Raw genomic sequence first — 22,051 nt, forward strand, 5'->3', positions numbered from 1 at the left:
TGGATAAAAAAACTCCTACCAGGTCCCTTGGGCAACCAAGGCAACCAACCAAAGTCCATAGCAAGGTCAATACGCAGAGGAAACTGACCTAAAGGGAGAGAGGGAGGGAGATCCGATGCAAGCAAGAACATACTGGGGACAGAACACTGCCGCGGCTGCTTAAATGCAGCTAACCCCACCCACCAGCCAGTCCTATTGGCCGGCTGAAGGGCTTGGTCGTGGCAGTGGGGCAAATCAGAAGCAGGGAGCCGAATACGCCTCCCTGCTGCTGCGGGAAACTGCTCCCACTCACAACCCCTCCCCTCCAGGAAGAGGAGAGGCCTTGCTGAATTGAGTTGCGGCATCTCACTCATGATAGAATCACCAGAGGGGGGTTGGGTGGGTTGGAGAAGGGGCTTTGTAAGGTTGCCTAGTCCAACCTAGGACCAGTGAGGGTTGTGGGCAAAATAGAGAGGAGCAGAGGGCTGCATTTGGCCTTGGGGCTGGAGACTCCTGTGTGAGGAGTTATCAACCCAATGAAGTCAATACTTCCACTAGCATAACAAGAACAATTATACCCCACAATTCCATAATATTCAAAGCCAGCAGGTTATATCAATTGCTAGTCCTACACATAGAACCACAGAACCATAGAATTTTAGAGTTGGAAGGGACCCCGACAGTCGTCTAGTCCAACCCCCTGCAACGCAGGAATCACAGCTAAATAAACCCTGGCAGGCAGCCATCCAACCTCTGGTTAAAGGTAAAAGGTAAAGGTACCCCTGCCCGTACGGGCCAGTCTTGACAGACTCTGGGGTTGTGCGCCCATCTCACTTAAGAGGCCAGGGGCCAGCGCTGTCCGGAGACACTTCCGGGTCACGTGGCCAGCGTGACATCGCTGCTCTGGCCAGAGCCAGAGCCGCACACGGAAACGCCGTTTACCTTCCCGCTGGTAAGCGGTCCCTATTTATCTACTTGCACCCGGAGGTGCTTTCGAACTGCTAGGTTGGCAGGCACTGGGACCGAGCAGCGGGAGCGCACCCCGCCGCAGGGATTCGAACCGCCGACCTTTCGATCGGCAAGCCCTAGGCGCTGAGGCTTTAACCCACAGCGCCACCTGCGTCCCTAACCTCTGGTTAAAAACCTGCAATGAAGGAGAGTCCACCACTTCCTGATGGAGACTATCAAAAAAAGAAATGTGATTCATCTGACATAACTTGTTTTTGAAAAACCCATGCTGGGTCTCTTCGATGTGCTCATAGACCAACTGCTTAATTATTTGTTCTAGGACCTTTCCTGTTATCAACATCAGGGTGAACTTGGTTTTCTTTTTTCCCCTTTCTGAAGATGGGGACATTTGCCCAGCTCTAGTCTGCTGGGATCTCATCTCCAAGAATTCTCAAAGATTATGGACAGGGGCTCCAAGATTAGATCTACCAGCTCCTTTAAAACCCTTGGGTGCAGCTCATATGGCCCTGGAGATTGGAATTCATTTAAAAGTGGGTGTTCCCTTACCACCTCTTTTCCTATCTTGGGCTTCAGTGCTTTCCTTACATCATTGTTATCACCAGGTTGGGCATTGCAAAGTAGGTGTTGAGCAATTCTGCCTTCTCTCTGTCACCCAAGAGCATTCCTCTGTCTTCTTCATGCAGAGGACCCACCACTTACTTGTTCTTCCTCTTGCTTCGAACATAGCCGAAGAAACCTTTTTTATTCATTTTAACCTCGCTTGCAAGGCTGAACTCATTCTGAGCCTTAGCCTGCCTGACATTCGCCCTGCAACTGTTGGGTATTCGTCGTGCATACTCCTCATTTCTGATGTCCCTTTTCTTTCATTTCTTATACAGGGCGAGTCTTTTAAAAGAGGCCCTGTGGAACATGTGTACTCTGTATCCACAGGGCCTCTTTTAAAGGACTCACCCTGTACATGTCCTTCTTAAATCTCAGTTCATCTTTAAGCTCCTTATGCAGCCATACCTATTTCTTTCTTGTTGGAATTGTCTGCATTTGGGCCTTCAATTGTTCACCTTCAAGAAAGTCCCATCCATCTTGAGCTCCCTTCTCTCAAGAGTAAAGCAAGTGAACGTAATGGGCATGGCTAACATCTCCATTCATTTCAGTGGGTCTACTCTGACTAGAACTTAGCTGGACACAAACGCTTGTTTCGTTTTACACAATGATCATGATAATTGATTATCTCCAACTAAGTCCAACTCAGAGTAGACCCACTGAATGGTACCAATCCATTTCAACAGTTCTACTCTCAGTAAGATCAACTTTGGATGCTACCCAATAATGATTATTTTATTTAACAGCATTTATATACCACTTGGCTAATCAAACTTCCAAGAGGCTTACAAAAAAAATCTAAAATATTCAAAAAAAGGCTGTTTATAAACATGTATATAAAAACATTCAAAGGATAATTAAAACTGACAACAGACTGAAAGGAAATGTGTTTTAATATCATCTTCTACACTGGGATAAGCTTGTTTAAGCAAAACTGGTGATCAAATATGATTATGATCATCCACCTCACCATTCACAGATCCTGCAAACCCAGATCCAGCTCAAAGAGGGTCAAGATCTCTTGGTTCTGCCTCAAGAATATCACCTCATTTTATTGTCCAGTGTGTCAGGCACATACACACACACACACACACACACACACACAGCAACTTTATACTTCCTGTTGTGCATTTTGGCCAGGGATGACAATTCAGATCCCAGCAAAATGTTCACAAGGGGACCAAGAGAGAAAGTCATTGTCTGCAGTGAGCAAAAGTATGCACCAGTCTACCATCCCAGAGTAACTCTCACTCAACAAAGCACATTGAACAGTTTTTGCTGATTTGCTTTTCATTATTATTACTGTATTATTAAGAAGATGGCTTCCTTTAAAAGAAATAAAACATACACACAAAAACAGCTTTCTGGTTTTATTTAAAATAAGAAGTAAGTTTCTAGACCCTAAGAATATGAAGATGGGCAGCGCTTGCTGCAACATCGGATGGGTAACATTGCCCAGACCCTTTCAGGTTCATCTTTGCAATAATCATAAGGGCTAGAATTTCTCTTTCTCTCTTAGTAGGAGGCTTCCACACCTGCTCACTAACCTTGCCTACCCCTTCCCCACACCTGACCAACTACCCCCTCCCTTTACACCTCCACCCACCTGCCTATTACCCCAAGCCCGGCCCTCTTTTAAAGGAGTGGGGAGGCACTCCACCAGCAGCTTGCTTCACAGCACCTCCCCTCTCTCCATTAAACCACTCATCTGGGCCGGCCTGCCATTTGCCAGGCTGCAGTTCACACGTCTGCCTATAGGTGGTCATGTAAACTACAGCATGTAAAAACACCTTTCGTTTCTATGTATAGAGAAAGAAAGCAGTATCTCTATATCACAAACTCCCTGCACAATGCCAAGATTCTGCACTGATGAGAAATTGCAGGATTCGGAAAATCTGCACTCTTATTTTTGTTTGCAGAGGATGGAAATTTAAACAAAACCTCTAGAACAATTTAAGAATGGCTACCTCAGGGAGCAAACTGGTTTCCCAAGTCAATTGTAGTAAGCAGAGCAGAGGGGAGAGGGGGAAGGATAATGAACAGACGGGTGCCTTGCGGACCAGCAATTAAGCTAAGAGATCCAAGAATCCATGAACCAGAGAGATGATGAAGCGGACGGTGCCAGCCATAAGGCTTTGCTAATTACTGTAGTCTAACATCCTCTCTTTCTCCCAACCCAACACTCCTCATAATCTTACTGATTATAGCTTCGCTTAACATAGCCACAATAAAAATTTCATCCACTATATAATTTCTATATTTCCAGAATGTTTAGCCCACCCATCATTAAAATGACCCTAAGACAGGGTGCACTAATTTAAAAATAGAGGAATACAACACAACCAATTTAGAATTATATAGTAACAAAAGAAGCTGCCTTATACTGAGTCAGACTCAATCGTCCTTCAATCTCAATAATGCCTATACAAGCCTTTCTCAACCTTGGGTCTCCAAATGTTGGACTACAACTCCCACCATCCTTGACCACTGGTCTTGCTAGCTAGGGATGATGGGAGTTGTAGTCCAACAACATATGGGGGACCAAAGGTTGAGAAAGGGTGGTCTACGCTGACGGGCAGCAGCTCTGAGATGCCATTAGGGACTGAATGTGGGATCGTCCACATGCAAAGGAGTTACCCTACCCCTGAGCTGTTGCCCTCTCTTTAAAAATAAAGTAAGAGTCTAGTGCTCATGGTTGTGAATAAAGGACTAAAATTGGAACAAAGGAAGGAGTCTTGCACTTTGTCAGATTCTAGTCCTTTTGGTTCTGAACTAAATAGGCAGTAGGTGACTGTCTTATAGTGCAGCAGTCTCATACTGAATCAGACCACCAGTAATTCTAGCTCAGTATTGTCTACACTGGGTGGGACGCAGGTGGCGCTGTGGGTTAAAGCCTCAGCGCCTAGGGCTTGCCGATCGAAAGGTCGGCGGTTCGAATCCCTGCGGCGGGGTGCGCTCCCGCTGCTCGGTCCCAGCGCCTGCCAACCTAGCAGTTCGAAAGCACCTCCGGGTGCAAGTAGATAAATAGGGACCGCTTACCAGCGGGAAGGTAAACGGCATTTCCGTGTGTGGCTCTGGCTCTGGCTCTGGCTCTGGCCAGAGCAGCGATGTCACGCTGGCCACGTGACCCGGAAGTGTCTCCGGACAGCGCTGGCCCCTGGCCTCTTAAGTGAGATGGGCGCACAACCCCAGAGTCTGTCAAGACTGGCCCGTACGGGCAGGGGTACCTTTACCTTTTATTGTCTACACTGACTGGTAGTGGATCTCCAGAGATTCAGGCCGGGAGTCTCTCCCAGCCCAACCCGGAGATGCAGCCAGGAGCTGAATACAGGACTTTCTGCAAGCAAGGCAGATGCTTGACTACTGAGCTATGGTCCTTCCTCTACAAATTCTAATTCTCATAATTCAGAATTGAATATGAATTATGAGGCTCTTTAGTACCAGGCTAGACCATTGCTTCATCCAGCTCAGTACTGTTTACATGAACCGGTATTGTTGCGGGGGGGGGGGGGGGCTCTCCCAGGCACTATCTGTAAATGCTGGAGATTGAATCTGGGACCCAAACCTCTGCCCAACATTCTTCACATCTCTAAAAACATAGCTTTGTTTAACTGTTCAGAATAACACTTTCATCCCCTGTAAGACTACCAGGGACAGATTTCAGCAATCATTTTTTTCCTAAATTCACAGAATGCTTAGCCTGTTCCAAACAGGAGTGAAAAACGTGAATGGCACTTGACTTATGGAGCTTCCAATCTCAGCTTTCCATGACTTGCAAGCTTATCTGCTTGAAGATATTATGAAGTGGTCGGTTCTTCCAGAATTGTGGGGGACACACCCACATACCCAAACCCTGTGCAAAAATGAAGAACTGTCAGCTTCAGAGACTGCTCACTTTCACAAATCAAAGCTGAGAGCCTTGGCCTAATTCAGTACCCCTGTACATGCATCCTGGGTATACTTCCATGTTTCTGTGGCCTGATGAGTCTGTGCCCCCCCCCTTCTCTCTCTCTCTCTCACACACACACAAACACACACACACTGGTTTGTCTCTGCAGTTCATTAAGATAAGGAAGTTTCTGTAATAGGTGGCTCCTACTGTCACTAAAAGATCATGGGTTTGAGGAAGTGATGGAGAACTTCATACCGCTATGAACGCCCATACAATTTGGCCTGCCAGAACTCCCCATTTTGCAAGCCCGTTTTCCAAATATGTTAGGATGCAGCCTTATGCTAATTCAGGCCATTTGGTCCATGTAGCTTGATACATGGTAGTGGTTCTCAACCAAGTTTCAGGTAGGAGAAATTTCGCATCCCTGCCAGGAGATGTCAGGGATTGAACCTGGGATGTTCTGCATGCAAAGTAGATGATCTACCCACTGAGCTAATGGTCACATGACATCCGAGGAAGGACAGGAAAAGCCATTGCTTCAAACCCTCCCGAATTCAAGGCACAGCTGCAAAGCAGCGCCCTTTGAATTCAGTGCTGCTTGAGTTTGGCAGCTCACCGTCATGCTGCTTTCAGTAGGAATCAGATGCACATGGGCGCTCCCAACCGCTCCAGCATACATCAGGTCATTTCCAAAATCAGCCCAGGAGGGAAAGGTGCATAATTCAAGATGAAGAAAACAGGAGGGCACTAAGGATGCTTTCAGTTCTTCATCTGGTCTGGTAAGTTCCAGATTGGGTTACTGCACTATGGGACTGCCCTTGAAGACAACTCAGAAACTTCAGTTGGTCCAAACTGCAGCAGTCAGGTTATTGGCTGGATTTCCATTTAGATCTCATATAACCCCTGTTTTAAAACAGCTGCACTAGTTGCCAGTTTCTAGGCCCAGTTCAAAGTGCTCACACTGGTGTTTAAAATCTTAAATGACTCTGGCTCCAAACATCTTCTCAGGTGCTGAGATCAGCAGAGGGGCCCACTTCATTATTCCGCTGCCCTTAGAGGCTTGTGGGGTGGCCCAGGAGAGGGTCTTTTCTGTGGTGGCTTCTAAGCAGTGGAATTCCCTCCCCACATATTGTGCCTGGCACCTTCATTGCACAGTTTCCAGTTAATGCTGAAGATGCAACTCATTATTATGGACTTCTGATACATGAGGTGTATGTTTCTAGGACCTATCTTATTTTTTATGATTTTAAGCTGTTTAAAACTGTTTTTAATAACGTGGAGCTTGAACCCCCAACCTTGTGATTAACGGTGGAGATGTCAGCAAAGAGCGCAATGCCATTTCTCAACCGAAAGCTCCTGTCAATCAACGGCAGCAAAAGAAGGGGGGGTTCAAAATTACACTCGGGGAAACTGTTGGGGTTTTTCAGACGTGCTCAACAATGCTACTAGCTTTGCTATTTGCCTATCGGCGGGGAGCGATTTAAGTTTCCCAACAGAATCGGCTTCAACAAGGCAACACAAATCTGCCCATGTGGTAATTAACGCCACAATCTGTTTATGACCTTTTGAATAAGCCATTCTTTTTGACAGCCAAAGCTGCTAAACGCATTAGCAAATATAATTTAAAAGTGGAGGGGGAGGGAGGGATGGGGAGGGCAGAAGAGAAGCTGGGATTAACTCTCTCATTGTTAAAAATTATTCAGGCAAGGAAGAATACATATCAAAAGGATTAAGGGGTGGGGCAGTGGAATAGCTGTGTTTGCTCACATTAATGGGAGGGGGTCGTTCTTTCACCTGCAGATTCATGCTGGACCACAGTTCAGTGGTAAGAGAGCATTGCTTGGCATGCAGAAGGTCCCAGGTCCAAATCACTGGGATCTCCCGGTAGGGCTGGGAAAAACTCTTTGCCTGAAACACTGGAGAGCCCCTGCCAGTCAGTGTAAAAGTAAAAGTAAAGGGGCCCCTGACCATTAGGTCGAGTCGCGGACAACTCTGGGGTTGCGGCACTCATCTCGCTTTATTGGCCGAGGGAGCCGGCATACAGCTTCCGGGTCATGTGGCCAGCATGACTAAGCTGGCGAACCAGAGCAGCACACGGAAATGCCATTTACCTTCCTGCCAGAGTGGTACCTATTTATCTACTTGCACTTTGATGTGCTTTCGAACTGCTAGGTTGGCAGGAGCAGGGACCGAGCAATGGGAGCTCACCCCATCACAGGGATTCGAACAGCCGACCTTCCGATCGGCAAGTCCTAGGCTCTGTGGTTTAACCCGCCAGTCAATGTAGAGAGTTACAATTGCACTTGGGTCCTGCTTATGGGCCTCCCATAATGGGCATCTGGTTTGCCACTGTGAGAACAGGATGCTGGACTTGATGGGCCACGGCCCTGCTACAGTAGGGTCCTCATAACTGGCAATCGGGGGGGAGAAGTGAGCCTGGGGCCAGGCTGTTTGATAAGGCTGTTTCTCCTCACTCTTCAAGCATTTATAGCGCAAAGTTGGGGTGCGGTGCCGAATTCTAGGCAGCCCCTGCTTCTCCGTAAGTGGGAGGCTGAGAGCATTGTTGCTTAGCTAATAAATCTCATCTGTTTAGGCTGCTTGTCTTGGAAAACTTTTACAGCAGGGCTTAATTTTTATTGCTGGTGTTGCAAGTGGAACAGCTCCCTGGATCGCAAAAATCAAACAAAAAACCACCTAACTCTCCCTTCCTTCCAGTGGACCTTTTCCCTGCATCAGCAACAAACCTAATCAAAGGCATGCTGAAGACAGATCGTCACTTTTCCAGAGAGAGAGAGAGATAGAGTGTGTGTGTCAAAGAAGGTTTAGATGAAAGGTTGATGCCCATAGTGCCTGCACTCATTCTCTTTGGACAAGGTAGGCAGAGTTTGAATGAGCACCACACCAGAGCTTCTCATCATATTTCTCAAAAGTTTGCATCTGCTGCAAACGAGACATCTGTTTTACTGCTTCATTCTTGAGGTACTCTTCGAATTTATGGGGCTTGCAGTTTATCTTGTCAATGAACTACCTTCAGTGTCAGAGGAGATATAAGATATACCTCTGAATAGAAGTTGCTGGGAATCACAGAGTTGGAAGGGTCCTGGGGTCATCTAGTCCAACCCCCAATGCAAGGAAGAAGTGGGGAGGGTTATTGCAAAACTTAGGGTGCTGGATTAGAATGGCCACTCCTGTAACCCAGCTAGGTTCTTTTGATGCTCTCATATTATATTTTGCAATAGACCCTTCCCCCAATTGTCCTGAATCATTCAACCACAGACTTGGCTCTTTTAAGAGCGGAAGCTGTCAGCCTTTCCAAAACACTGCTGCTGATTTGCATGAAATCAGGCCTGTGGTTTCCCACTCAGCCTTGGCTTCTCCATCTGTAAAATGAATATAATAGGTGGTGCTGATTTAGTCTCAGCCATAGGGTCACATAAAAACATCAGAAGAGCCCCACTGGATCATGTCATTGGCCCATCTAGTCCAGCATCCTGTTCCCACAGTGGACAACCAGATGCCCCAATGGGAAGCATCCACAAGCAAGACTTGAGCACAACAGCAACACTCCACTTCAGTTCTCCACTGCCAGGTATTGAGTAGTTCATTGCCCCTGGACATAAAGGCTCTGCTATCACAGTGAACCTCCATATGACCCATCTAGCCCAGCCTCCTGTTCTCACAGTGGCCAACCAGATACTCATTATGGCAGCCTTTCTCAACCTGTGGGTCCCTGGATGTTGTTGAACTACAACTCCCATCACCCCTAGCTAGCAAGGCCAGAAATCAGGGATGATGGGAGTTGTAGTCCAACAACATCTGGGGACCCACAGGTTGAGAACAGCTGTGTTATGGGAAGCCTGCAAGCAGTAAGTGCATAAACAACTATACCCCTCCTGCAGTTTTCAGCAACTGCCAGAAGGCAATTAGAACTGGAAGAGGCCCAGCAAGGTGAAAAAAGGAGTAGGATCAGTGGGGCAAGGGGTGCAAATCCCATACAGAATACATGAAGCAGGATTAGATCTGAAACAGGAGGAGAAGGGAGAAAAATGGAAGGCAAGAAGCTGAACCAAGTCAGGGCAGGTTGGGCTTTCAAACCCTTCAATGGATTCTATACTGAACCAGCGGCTAAGATGAAGCAGGAAATGACCTTCCTTTTAGCAGCCAACTTTGGGACTTCAAAGCACAGCCAAACTGAGCAGGTTCCGTTTTGTGCATGAAAGAGAATTCCTGGCAGAAAAATAGCCTTGTGGGCCAAATGGGGGAAAGCCTGGCAGGCCAGGTTTGACCTGCAGACCAGAGGGCCCCCACAGGAGATCCCTCGGGTCTACACAGGAACAAGCAATTATTCAACCCAAATGTGCAGAGATCAGTGGGTGCAGCTGGTGGCCAGTGGGAGTTGTCATCCAATGGCATCTGGGCAGGTCAAGTCTGGGGATAGCCAATATAGATGACTGAACAGGTAATAAATACAATTTTCTACCTGAAAATGTTGTGCAGTAATCCTAAAGAGCAAACTGACCCTTTGATTCTCTGCATGTGTATATTTTTAAAAAACAGCAGCAAGAGAGAGAGCCATCTGTTATGGGGAAGAGACACAGAGAGGGAGGGACCCACACTTCTGGTTAAACAAAATTTAAACAAGATGGAGGGATAATGTGTGTCTACTGCTAACATGCCATTATTTGCCAATTCCCATAAACACCCGCACACATAAAAAATGGAACGCATGTACACACACACCAATTTCCCCAGCTCTGGAAGTTCAAAAACAAGCCACCCACACTGAAACACAGATAGTAAGCTCCATGGAGCACATACCTGGGTCTTACACTTACTTTACTCTGGGAAAGCATTGTGGAGAGTGGAAGTGAAGTAGTAATAATGAAGAAGACTGACCTTGATGTGCTGGTGTGGGCTAAACAGGCTTGGAAAGGATGTGCCTACTAATGCTTCCAGGCATGTGTGTGTGTGTGTGTGTGTATGGATCCTTGTAAAGAACAGAGCAGTCATACCATGGGCCATCACCAGAAATGACCACAAGAAGTCTTAAGGAGAGACATCTTTCATTGGAATGAAATATATGCACTCTGCAACAGAATCGGAAGACCTAACAAGAGCTGGAAGCTCTATCAGAGTCCTACATCCTCTTAGAGTGGCCAACCAGATGCCCCAATGAGAAACCCACACGCAAGACCTGAGAAGAACAGCAGCAACTCTCCCCATTTGTTATTCCCGGCATTCAGAATCATTGACTGCCTCTCACAGTGGAAGGAGAACATAACAGCCCTGCTGCTGGATCAGGCCAAAGGGGACCCATCTGGTCCAGCATCCTATGACCAACAAGGCATCCCAGTAGGAAATCCACAAGCAGGACCCCAAAACAACCGCTCTCTCCCTTTCTCCCATTACCAACATGCAGTATTCAGAAGCGTTGAGTACCTTCAGTTGTGGACACTGAGCATAGCCATCGTGGCTAGTGGCCATCGTGGCTAGTAGCCATTGACAGGCATATTCTATTCATTTATTCATTCTTTCATTCATTCCCTACCTTTTTTCCTGCTGGGACTCAAGGCTGCATGCATATAAAAATGAGAACTACTAAAGACATAGGAATATATATAAATTAAATGTTGTGAAAAGTAAAACTATACACACATATTACAGTAAAAACAGCACAGCACCAGCCCTTTCATTAAAAGCAGTCAGTTCCCAAAAGCCTGTTGGCACAAAGAGGTCTTCCCTGCCAGCCCTCTCCTCCTCCTTGACTTTGTCCAATCCTCTTTTAAAGCCATCCAAAGTTGGTGGTCATCACTGCCTCCTGAGTTCCATAGTTTTGAAGTGCTTTCCTTTATCTATTCTGAATCTTCCAGCATTCAGCTCCATATCTTCTAGGGCTGAGCACAATTTTAGACCATGAGTAGGCAAACTAAGGCCCGGGGACCGGATCCGGCCCAATCGCCTTCTAAATCCGGCCCGCGGATGGTCCGGGAATCAGCGTGTTTTTACATGAGTAGAATGTGTGCTTTTATTTAAAACGCATCTCTGGGTTATTTGTGGGGCATAGGAATTCGTTCATTATTTCCCCCAAAAAAATATAGTCCGGCCCCCACAAGGTCTGAGGGACAGTGGACCGGCCCCCTGCTGAAAAAGTTTGCTGACCCCTGATTTAGACCTCAGAGACAGAAAAACATGGAACTGAATATTTGGAAGGGACCCAAGGGGGTCCAGTCCAACCCTAGCAGTGCAGGAATCACGGCTAAAGAATCCCTCACAGATGATTCTCTGACAGAAGGTGCAATCCTTGCAATGCACAAGAGAGGAAGCAGCCAGACACCTTTTTTAAAATAAATAAATAAACTGCTCTCCCCACTTCTGCCTCTGGTCCTGCCCATCACTGGCAAGCAGCCCCTGAAATGTTGTCCATGAGGGAAATGAGGACCTTGGCTCAAAAAAGCTCCCACCCCCCTGCTTCAATTAATTTTAAGTTTGCAGCACCAATCAGGAGGAACAGAAGAGCTTCCCTCCAGCTGAGCAAAGGTCTAGTGTTTATTTGCTTAAGGGATTTTATCCAAGGCAGTGCCCCGTTTTGTAAACTATCATAGATTGAATCATAGAACTGTGGAGTTGGAAGGGTCCCAAAGGATCATCTAGTCCAGCCCCCTGCAATGCAGGAATCACAGCTAAATAATCTAAACAGCTAAACAATGACGGCTGCAGTCCACTTCCTGGTTCTTTGATTCACTAGGAACTGGTACTCAGGGGAAGGCTCTAGGCTGCTTTCGAAGCTGGAGATAAAAGTAACAATAAAAGGAAGTAACACAGTTCTCTTCGGCCACTTTGCAATACAGTGGTACCTCGGATTAAGTACTTAATTCGTTCTGGAGGTCCGTTCTTAACCTGAAACTGTTCTTAACCTGAGACATCACTTTAGCTAATGGGGCCTCTCGCTGCCACCGTGCTGCTGCTGCTCTACTTCTGTTCTCATCCTGAAGCAAAGTTCTTAATCCGAGGTACTGTTTCTGGGTTAGCGGAGTCTGTAACCTGAAACGTATGTAAGCTGAAGCGTATGTAACTCGAGGTACCACTGTAGATCCCTTGCCTAATCACCTGTGGGCTCCAACTCACCAGAGGTGACTGGCTTAATCGCAAGAATGCAAGGAGATTCTGAAAGCATGCCAAGCATCTGAAACAAACAAAGAAGCTAATCATAAACCCCGTTCTGTGGATTTTAAGTCATGGATGCAACCTTCTGCAGTGGTTTGGGGCTGCAAGGAGGGAAGAGGGTGAACGGAACGGGCAGCTGTGCTTTGGAGCTCTGCAGCTCGAATTCTTCAGTGGGAATTTGTCTGCGCACAAAGCAGTATCCAGGCAACGCGGAGTCCCAACCCCTCCAGGAAAAAAAATACAAGATCAGCATCCCAAAAGAGACAAGACACTTTCTGTTAGTGGCAGAGACGTGAATGCAATGAGATAGTGCTGTCCTAGTTTTAATATATTTCTTAAAAACAGGAGGGTCTGTTTGCACACACAAAAATGCCTCAACGGTGTCAAGAAAACTCCTTCCAACTCAGCTGTTAATTTTTGGATCGTAAATTTCTAGTTGGGTCAGTTTCAGTTTCCTACCTTTCTAGTCCTACGTCTGGTTCCTCCTCACAAAAATCCATCAGGAACTCTAGATTTTCCCATTTAAAGCTCCTCAAAACACTCTATTGCCCTATTGGGGAACCTATGGCTCTCCAGCCTAACCTACCTCACTGGGTTGTTGTGGGGATTAAATGAGCCATGTACACTACCTTGCATTGCTTGGAGAAAAAGGTGGGATACAAATGCAATTAATAATAAGAATGCTTAGAATAAGTTGGAGGGGCCCAAAATGTGCCGAGACGCCTTGTTCTCTGACTGTATGTCTTTTGCATCTGCCTGTGGTTAGAAGATCTTGAGGTTGTAGTACTAAGTTTGATAACTGCCCCCTCCTGATCTAGCACAGCATGTCAGAAACTGAGCTGGGAAACATAATGCTCTGGGTTCAAATCTCGCAAGCTCCACAGACTCATCTCTCAAACACTCTCAGTCTTATCTCTTAACACCCCCACCCCCCATAAAAAAAATCTGCAAGTTATATTAGTTATGCTACAGATCTTATGGTAAGGGCAAGTAAAAGAGTGCTGATTTCCATAGAAATTCTATTATCAGTGTGTTAATCAAGCTTGTAAATATTTTTATCTGGAAATAAACTGTAGGTTAGCACGCAGATCAGTACAACCAGCACCAGGTTGTTTTTAAGTTTAAAAAAAACAACACAGAGCATCCAAGCTAAATAAAAGATCTGTCCCATGTACATAGGCCAGTCACTGGACTGAACAACTCTTACTAAACAGAATTTCATAGTTTTGTAGGGGTTCTTGTAAGGGCATCCAGTCCAGCCTTGTGCTTGAGACAGGTATGGCATCCCCAACAGATGCTTTCTGGCTTGTGCTTGAAGACTTTAAAAAGGTAAAGGGACCCCTAACAGTTAAATCCAGTTGCGAACGACTCTGGGGTTGCAGTGCTCATCTCGCTTTACTGGCCGAAGGAGCCGTTTGTCCGCAGACTTATGGTAAGGCAAAACGAGAGCCTCCATCAAAATTCTCTCATCATTCAGAAGCCAGTCCCAATGACCAACCAAAATCTGCCCTCCTGTAACTTAAGTCCCATGGCACCTTGGGGCAGCAGAGAGCAAGCACTTTCCCCTGCTCTATGGGGCAGCCTTTCAGGTATTGCAGGAGAGCAATAGTCAAGTAACAGATTGATTAGACTGGTGAAAGTTTGCATGCATATATATGCAGAAAAGAGTATAGGCTGATTCTAGATAAATACTGCACACTTTCCCTTTTGTCGTGTGTGTGTGTGTGTGTGTGTGAGAGAGAGAGAGAGAGAGAGAGAGACAGCCCTTGTATCTTTAATACAAGTGCTTAAAAATAATAGTTGTTTTCAAACAAAACGGCTGCCCAATTAATTGAACTCACTCTAGTCGGCCATCAGATTTACAGTACTTAACTTTGCGTTTCCATTCACAAAGTTTCGTATAACTTTGGGGTTCCTTGCCCCCTGTTTCATAGTTCCCTTGTTTATTGCTTTCTTGCTCCAAGAACATAAGACATTTTAAAGAGGGTGTTTACACCAAAGACTCCTCAGACGTCAGGAGGCTGCACCCCACTTCATTCACCCATGGCTTCCTTCCCACTCCCACACAACTGTCTGTCCTTGGGGAGGTAATGTCCACAGTGTAGCATTGGCTGAGTCAAACAGCACTCCTGCCTCACTCCTCCCGCCCCCCAGCTCTCCTCTATACTTTCTGGGGCTTTAACCAGGGGACATTTCAAAAACAAGTCATTTCAAAAAGAAGTGTCCCCAAGGGTGGGAACTAAGGCTGGTAGCAGTCAAGACACATAAATAGGATGAGCCCATAAAAAGGGGGGGGGGGTGTCAGCATTTGGGTTGCCTTCAATTAATTCCCTCTCAGAGCAAATCCCTGGGCATCAATGGACACAAGTTAGTCATGTTCATTCATTGCAAGGGATCTTCTACGAGCTATAACTGAGACGCACAACCTTTTATTCCCAGATACGAGACAGCCCGAGGTATGATTGCCACACCACACGAGTCCCCGGACAACTGCCCTCCACGTTGGGGAACTCCCACCTTTCTTCTCCCCACCCGTCGAGGGTAGAACCCTCCCGGCTCCCCAATCCCGAGGGGGTTTCGTCTGTCGCTCACCTGGGACATCTGGGGCCGGAAATTGATGTCTTTGAGGTCGATAGACCCGGGCGAGAGGTTGTGGAGCAGCTGGCAGAGGAGGACGCCGTCGCGGAGAGCTTGGGCCAGCTCAAAGACCACGGCCGAGGGCCAAACCACGCGGTGGTTGGCCGGCAGGACCTTGCAGTCGATCAGCCAGCGCCCGCACTGCCGCCACTCCTCCATGGCGCCGGGCAGAGAGAGCGCAAAAAAGAACCGCAGCGGCAGGCCTGCGAAAGGAGAAGACGGGACAGGCGCTTCGTCTCCGCTACTCCCAGCGCCTTGGCCGGGACGCCGCCTTGGCCATGGGGCAGCGCTGCTCCAGGGAGCCGCCCCGGAGGGGCTTCAGAGCCGGGAGCCGGCCAGGGTGCGCCTCCCGTGGCTCGCACGCTCCGCTCCGGCGCCTTGGGAATAAGGGCCGAGCCCTCGCGGCTCTCCGGGATGGCTGGCTGCCTCCTCCTCTGGGGCAGGAAGCTGATCCGGCCGCCTTCCAAGCCTGGAACCGGGCAGCGTGTTCTTCTCCGGAATGGGGAGCTCCAGGCTCCTCCGCTTCGCTTCCTTCCTTCGCCGTCCAGGGAACAAAGAGTGCTTCGCGGAGCGCACCTCTTGCACTCGCCTCGCCTGCCTCTTTTGTGGAGAGGCGCTGCCCGGCTCTCGGCTCGCTTCGGCCACAGCTCCTCCTACTCCTGCCGCCGGGGGAGGGCGCAGCGGAGACGGCGGGGCCAAGCGCGACTCCTCCTTCCTGCCTGCCTTCGCTGCCTCTCTCTCAGGGTTGCTTTCTCCTTCTCCTCCGCAGGCAAGAACTTTTCCCGGATGAGATAGATGGGGCGGCGTCCGGTTCTCTCTCCTGCCTGGCGGCGCGTTCCAATTTTGGCCCCGACGGCGGAGAGAGGCACCCTTTGCAGGCTCCCCCTGGGAATACAGTGGGGGAGAGGAACCCCTTTTTTGTAAACTTCCAGGAATACTTTTTCCCTTCCTGGCTAACGTGTCTCGGATCGGCTAGCGCTTTGAGGATCCGGGTTGACTGTCTAGGGACGCGCGCCTGAGCGCTTTCAGATTTTTGCTACTCTCTCCCGTTTCCAGAGCACAGCTTTCATTTCCTTCCTCTTTCTTTCAACAATTTTTTTTTTTAAATGTAAGAACCATAAAAATGTAAGAATGCATGCTTTTGGATTAAATACTGAAACTGAATATGTATCGAGTTTCTTACGGTTCTCAAAACAGGTAAGTTATATCTAAATGTGGTTAGGGAAATAGCTTAACTGGACACGCTGCCAAATAAACTGAGAATGAAGCGTAGGCAGAGCAAGAAGGACAACTTTATTCCTGTGTGGGTTGACTTTGTAGTGTAGGAGCTTTTCGGAAAACGAACAGTCTCCACCAGCGAAATACAGTACAGTACGATCTGGCAGGTATGGCTATGACGCCTTCATATGCACCTCATGCTGTACCAATAAAAGAAAGGAAGAGAAAGATATAACAACATTCTTATTTCTTTCTTAAATACTCGCTCATTTTCTTCCAGGGTATAAACACGGCGGTAAGTGCCCAACCTGGCTCCAGCCCCATGGGAATCCACTTGCACGCTCGTGCTTGTTTCTCCCCCAACACAGAGGGAGGAGGAACTGCATCCTGATCGCTCCTCCTTTCCAGCTGCATCCTCCCTGCTTGTGATTCCCGGAAATGATATTCAGAGGCATACTGCCTCTAACTGTGAAAGCAAAACAAAGCCATCGTGGCTAGTGGCCACTGGCAGCCTTACCCTCCACAAATTCATCTAAGCCCCTTTTAAAGTCATCCGGATTGGTGACCATCACTACAACTTAAACTTCACCTCCATCTCTCCCTCCACACACCATCACCTGACAAGGAGTTGCAGAGGTTATCACAAATACTCAAAGAGCATCCTACTGGTGTGCTCAGACCTGAATATTGTTTCTCCAGTGGCATAAGTTCCCCATGAAATGCTCCTGGGTGCTGTGAGGCTGCTTGCCACTCCTCTCACTTTGCCTCCTACACCTGTGCATTGTGTGCATCTGCCTGGTTCACTCAGTCCCCTTCCAGAGGTGTAGAATTATGCACCTGCAGAAGACACTTCCCATTGAGTCTCTTCATGAGTGTCTGCTCTTCTAGGCAACTTTCTTCCAGTCATGAGGCACCCCTAGATCAGCAATCCTGATCGTGTGTGAACTGCAATTCTTACTTGGCATGCTCTGACAGTATGTCTCCAGTTTTAATTCACGAAAGGATATTGCTTTAGCTCTCTTTGTAACTAAGAATGTTTCCAGCCCTTTACCCTCCCAGTCAGTTTTCCCTTTTGTGTCCCATCTCTATAGATTGTGACTATGTTTTATCACCTATAGCTCTAATCTGTGCCAGGACCCCTTTGGAGCCGAAAAGCAACAGATTTATTATTGTTGTTATTAAAAGTCTGTGCATTGCTGGTCTGATACATCTAGCTACTTTAAATGAATTCAAATCTCCAGAGCCTGATGAGCTGCAACCAGGGCTACTAAAGAAGCTTGCAGGTGTAATCTCAGAACCCCTGTCTATAATATTTGACAATTATTGGAGAACAGGTGGGATCCCTGCAGACTGGAGGTGGGCAGATGTTGCCCTCATCTTCAAAAAGGAGAAAATAGAAGTCCCAGGTAACTACCAACCGGTGAGCTTGACATCATTACCAGGAAAGGTCCTAGAACAGGAAATTCAACAGTCTGTCTGGGAGTACTTAGAAAAGGATGCTGTGATTATTAAGACCCAGCATGAGTTTATCAAAAACTAGTTATGCCAGACGAATCTCATTTGGTTTTTTTTGACAGAGTTACAAGCTTGGTGGATCGAGGGGTGCTGTGGATGTAGTGTATCTTGATATCAGTAAGGCTTTTGACAAAGTCCCCCATAATATTCTTGTGGAGAAGCTGGTAAAATGTGGGCTGGACAAGGTGGTAGTTAGGTGGATTTGTGCCACAGATTTATGTCCTGGACCCATTGTTGTTCAACATCTTTATAAATGACTTGGATGAAGGAATTGAGGGGATGTTCATCCAATTTGCAGATTGTACAAAACAGGGAGGGGTAACCAATACCGCTGAAGACACAATTGGGATTGAATATGACCTTAACAGATTGGAGAACTGGGCCCAAACTAACAAAATGAATTTCTACAGTGAGAAATGTAAGGTTCTACCATTAGGCAGGAAAAACAAGCTGCACCAGTATAAGATTGGTACTTGTGAAAAGGACTTAGGGGTCTTAGTAGACCACAAGCTTAACATGAGTCATCAATGTGATGCAGCAGCAAAAAAAACTCACAAATGCTATTTTAGGTTGCATCAACAAAAGTATAGTGTGCTGATCAAGGGAAGTAAAAATACCTCTCTATTCTGCTTTGGTCAGACCACACCTGGAGTACTATATCCAGTTCTGGGTGCCACGATTTAAGGAGGATATTGACAAGCTGGAACATGTGCAGAGGAGGGCAACCAAAATGATGAAGGGTCTGGAAACCAAGCCTTATGAGGACTGGTTGAGGGAACTGGGTATGCTTAGGCTGGTAAAGAGGAGACTGAGAGAAGATAGCTTTTTGTGATAGCTGCCTTCAAACATATAAAAGGCTGTCACATGGAAGACAGAGCAAGCTTGTTTTCTCCTGCTCTGAAGGATATGACATGAACAAATGGATTCAAGTTGGGGGTTTTTTAAGCAGAGGTTGGATGGTCACCTTTCATGGATGCTTTAGTTGAAATTCCTGCATTGCAAGGGATTGGACTAGATGACCCTTGGGGTTACCTCCAATTCTACAATTCTATTATTATAGGAACAATTATTGCTACAGCTGCATTTCCCTGGTTCTGCCTTGAAAAGGGATGTTTGCAGCTTTTCAGACCCTGCCAATTGATTCGGCATATTTGTGTTCACATTCAGGTAAGGAAGCAAGCTGTGAATAACTCCCTGCTGTGCTGTAGACATAATGACTGTTTATAAAAAGCTTTCTAAGGCAACTGGATGAGACTCTGGCAAAGTCTCTCTCTCTCTCTCTCTCTCTCTCTCTCTCTCGTCCAAACTCAGGCTGCATTGGCACCAGCAGCCTCAACATATTGATTTCCTCTCAAGATTGTCTCAAGTCTTTCCCTGATGGATCTTCCAGCATCACATTAAAGAGAGACCAACAAGCTATTCCCATGAGTGAATTCACAAAATGCTGTGGGAATCCCTACCCCAGGTGTTCAGATTCTCAGGTTCAGGGGCCAGATGCAACCCTCCAGGCCTTGTTTTCTGGCTCTCAAGAATCTCCCCAGACCACAACTTTTACTGTCCCCATTCTTGCCTGCACCTGGAAATGTGATCCTGCTGCTTGCTTGCTTGAATGTAAGATATGGAGAAGAGTCCTGCTGAATCAAGTCAGTGGCCATCTAGTCCAGCCTCCTGTTCTCACAGTGGCCAGCCTGGTGCCCATTATGGGAAACCTGCAAGCAAGCATTATGGGAAACCTGCAAGAGCTCTTTCCCCTCCTGCGGTTACCAGCAACTGGGATTCAGGAGCTGTGGAGGCAGAGCATAATTATGATAGTTAGTAGCTGTTGATAATGGAAGCTGTGGGATGGATGGAAGACAGAGAGAAATGGGTAGGTGTTCAGAATGTTCTGAAATTTGCATGGTTGAAATGTAGATTCCTGTGCAAATATAAGTTGCACCTGCTTTTCCTTCTCACACCTCACACCATTAGCAAACTCCTGAAGGTACACAACTGTGGCATTTGGATTATTATTATTACCAGGGAGCTTTTTTCAAGGGGAACTTGCCGGAACTCAGTTCCAGCACCTTTCAGGTGGGTTCCAGCACCTCTCAGGTGAGTGCCATTGTCATTCTAAAAGAAAGACGACTTCTGGGTTGGCACCTCCGGCAATGGCTGAGCTCCTCCGATCGGGAGGAACTTACTCCGTGAAAAACAGGGTCTGACTGCCACGGCGAAGGCGGAGACCCACTGAAATCACAGGTGGAAGAAGCCTGTGAACCTGGGATTCAACTGGCACCTTTTGCGCCTCCCCTACTCGCGGGGAAACCCTGTTTAGGGGATCCAGAGCGATGTGGGGTGAGCGGCGCGGTGCTCTGAATCGACTGCTTCTTTCACGGAGTGAAGCCACATTGCTGTTGCTGGAGAGCGCTGACTTTTTCCTGTGGACATTGGATTTTAAACAACTACCCGTGAGTAGAACGGAAAATTGGATTTTTAAGTACCTTAATTTGGCGCCGAAGTGGGAAGGTCATAAACAGGAAGTCCGCCTTCCGCTTTTGTAAATAGACTGAAGCAAAGACATTACAAGCTAAAGTCTTTGAAAGCTTTTGATAAAGGATTAAATCTCCATCGGTTAAAAATACAAAAACCCCCTTGGAAGCAGGTGAAGAGGGGGAAATTTTGAACCTAGCAAGCCTGCAGGAGTGAGGGGAAAATCAAATTACCACAGCTCTGAACCTGGGAACGGCTGCCAGATGATGCTTGGGGAAAGTTTACTGACAGAACGGATTTGACAGCTAGCTAAAATAAGAGCAAGATACTGTTTCCATTGTCCTCTTCTGCATTTAAAATGGAGAAAAAGTAACTGAAAATTGAAACTATGATTATTGCCTGAGTTGTGCTTGAAAGAACTGATACAAGTGGAGACTGTTTCCCTCTAGAGGGAGCCTTTGAAATTGTTACAGGAGTGTAACTGGGAGGTCTCCAGCTGCAAGATAAAGATTCTGAGAACCAGAGATTGACCTTGGACTATTCAAAATGTTGATAGGAGAAGTTATTTTGACTGCATTATGCAAGACAAACTATTTGCTGGAAGAGATTCATAAAAAGATGGATGACATGACTTTTAAAATGGATAATTTGGAACAGAAAGTGACTAATACGAGACAAAAAGCGAGCACCAACACAGAAATAATCCAGGACCTGGCACAGGAACCTACCTTGGCAGAACAAATGGTGGAGGAAAAGGAGAAAGTCGTTGTTTTGGAACCTAAAATAACACAAGCGGGATCCTTAGTTCTACAGAAGCAAATTGAGGACTATAAATTGAGGCCTTTTATGATTGAATCTAGAAAAAGCCAGATTTTGAGGATTGGATCCCGGCTTGGACTGAAGAAGGAAAGTTGGAAAGATCTCTCTGTCCAGGGATTAATTGACTTTTGGGACTTGGACTTGGATTTGAAGGAGATTGAAGTTTGGGGGGCCTTTGGATTTGGAGGAATCTTGAAACACGTCCTGAAACACTGTATAGACCCTAGCTTCAACTATGGAAATTTGGCTGAACTGTCCAGAAGGAATAAAAGTAATGTTAGGATGGAGTTCTCTCGAGACTTGCTCTCAAGCATTAAAGAATATGATCTGCAGAAGGGACATGGGAAAGAGTTAAGAGCCTCGGACATAAGATCTCCAGGTTGATGGACTATATGGAATTGACAGAAAGGACTGGCAGAATCCGAAACCAGGGAGAGGAGTTGATAGAAGAAGATTGGAAAACTTAAAGTTTATATATAGAAATATCGCAAAATTAATGAGTGATAGAAAAATTATGGATTGATATTTTATGGATTTAGCAGAAATGTTATAAGGAGTTAAACACATACAAACATTTTAGTTTTAATGTTAAAATAAGGGTAAAAGAAAAAAGAAAAAAAATGGTGAAAAGAGGGAAAGTAAAGTTACATTATATTGAGATAAATTACAGAACAAAAATTGGAAAAGATGGAAAGGATTTGCTGAAATAGATAATCGAATTAGAATACAAAAAAGGGAGGTGTGAGGAGGTCAAGGAAATAAGCGAATGAAAAATAAGTTGGGAAGATT

At 46.5% G+C, this 22,051-nt stretch overlaps 1 protein-coding gene across 5 annotated transcripts in view; it reads right to left on the bottom strand.

Moving 5' to 3' along the window:
* The window catches only part of VAV2 (vav guanine nucleotide exchange factor 2), a 155,501-nt gene extending 139,540 nt beyond the window's left edge, over positions 1 to 15,961 (bottom strand). The window contains exon 1 of one of the 5 annotated variants that reach the window (XM_079961265.1): positions 15,197 to 15,961. In XM_079961265.1, the coding sequence (XP_079817391.1) occupies positions 15,197 to 15,400 (204 nt within the window). In that variant the 5' untranslated portion in view covers positions 15,401 to 15,961. The remainder of the gene's footprint in view (positions 1 to 15,196) is intronic. The other 4 variants (XM_079961262.1, XM_079961263.1, XM_079961264.1 and 1 more) reach the window with 4 other exon arrangements.
* Positions 15,962 to 22,051: the final 6,090 nt, after the last annotated feature.

Source organism: Podarcis cretensis (assembly GCF_951804945.1).
Source record: "Podarcis cretensis genome assembly, chromosome: Z".
NCBI classification, from domain to species: Eukaryota; Metazoa; Chordata; class Lepidosauria; order Squamata; family Lacertidae; genus Podarcis; species Podarcis cretensis.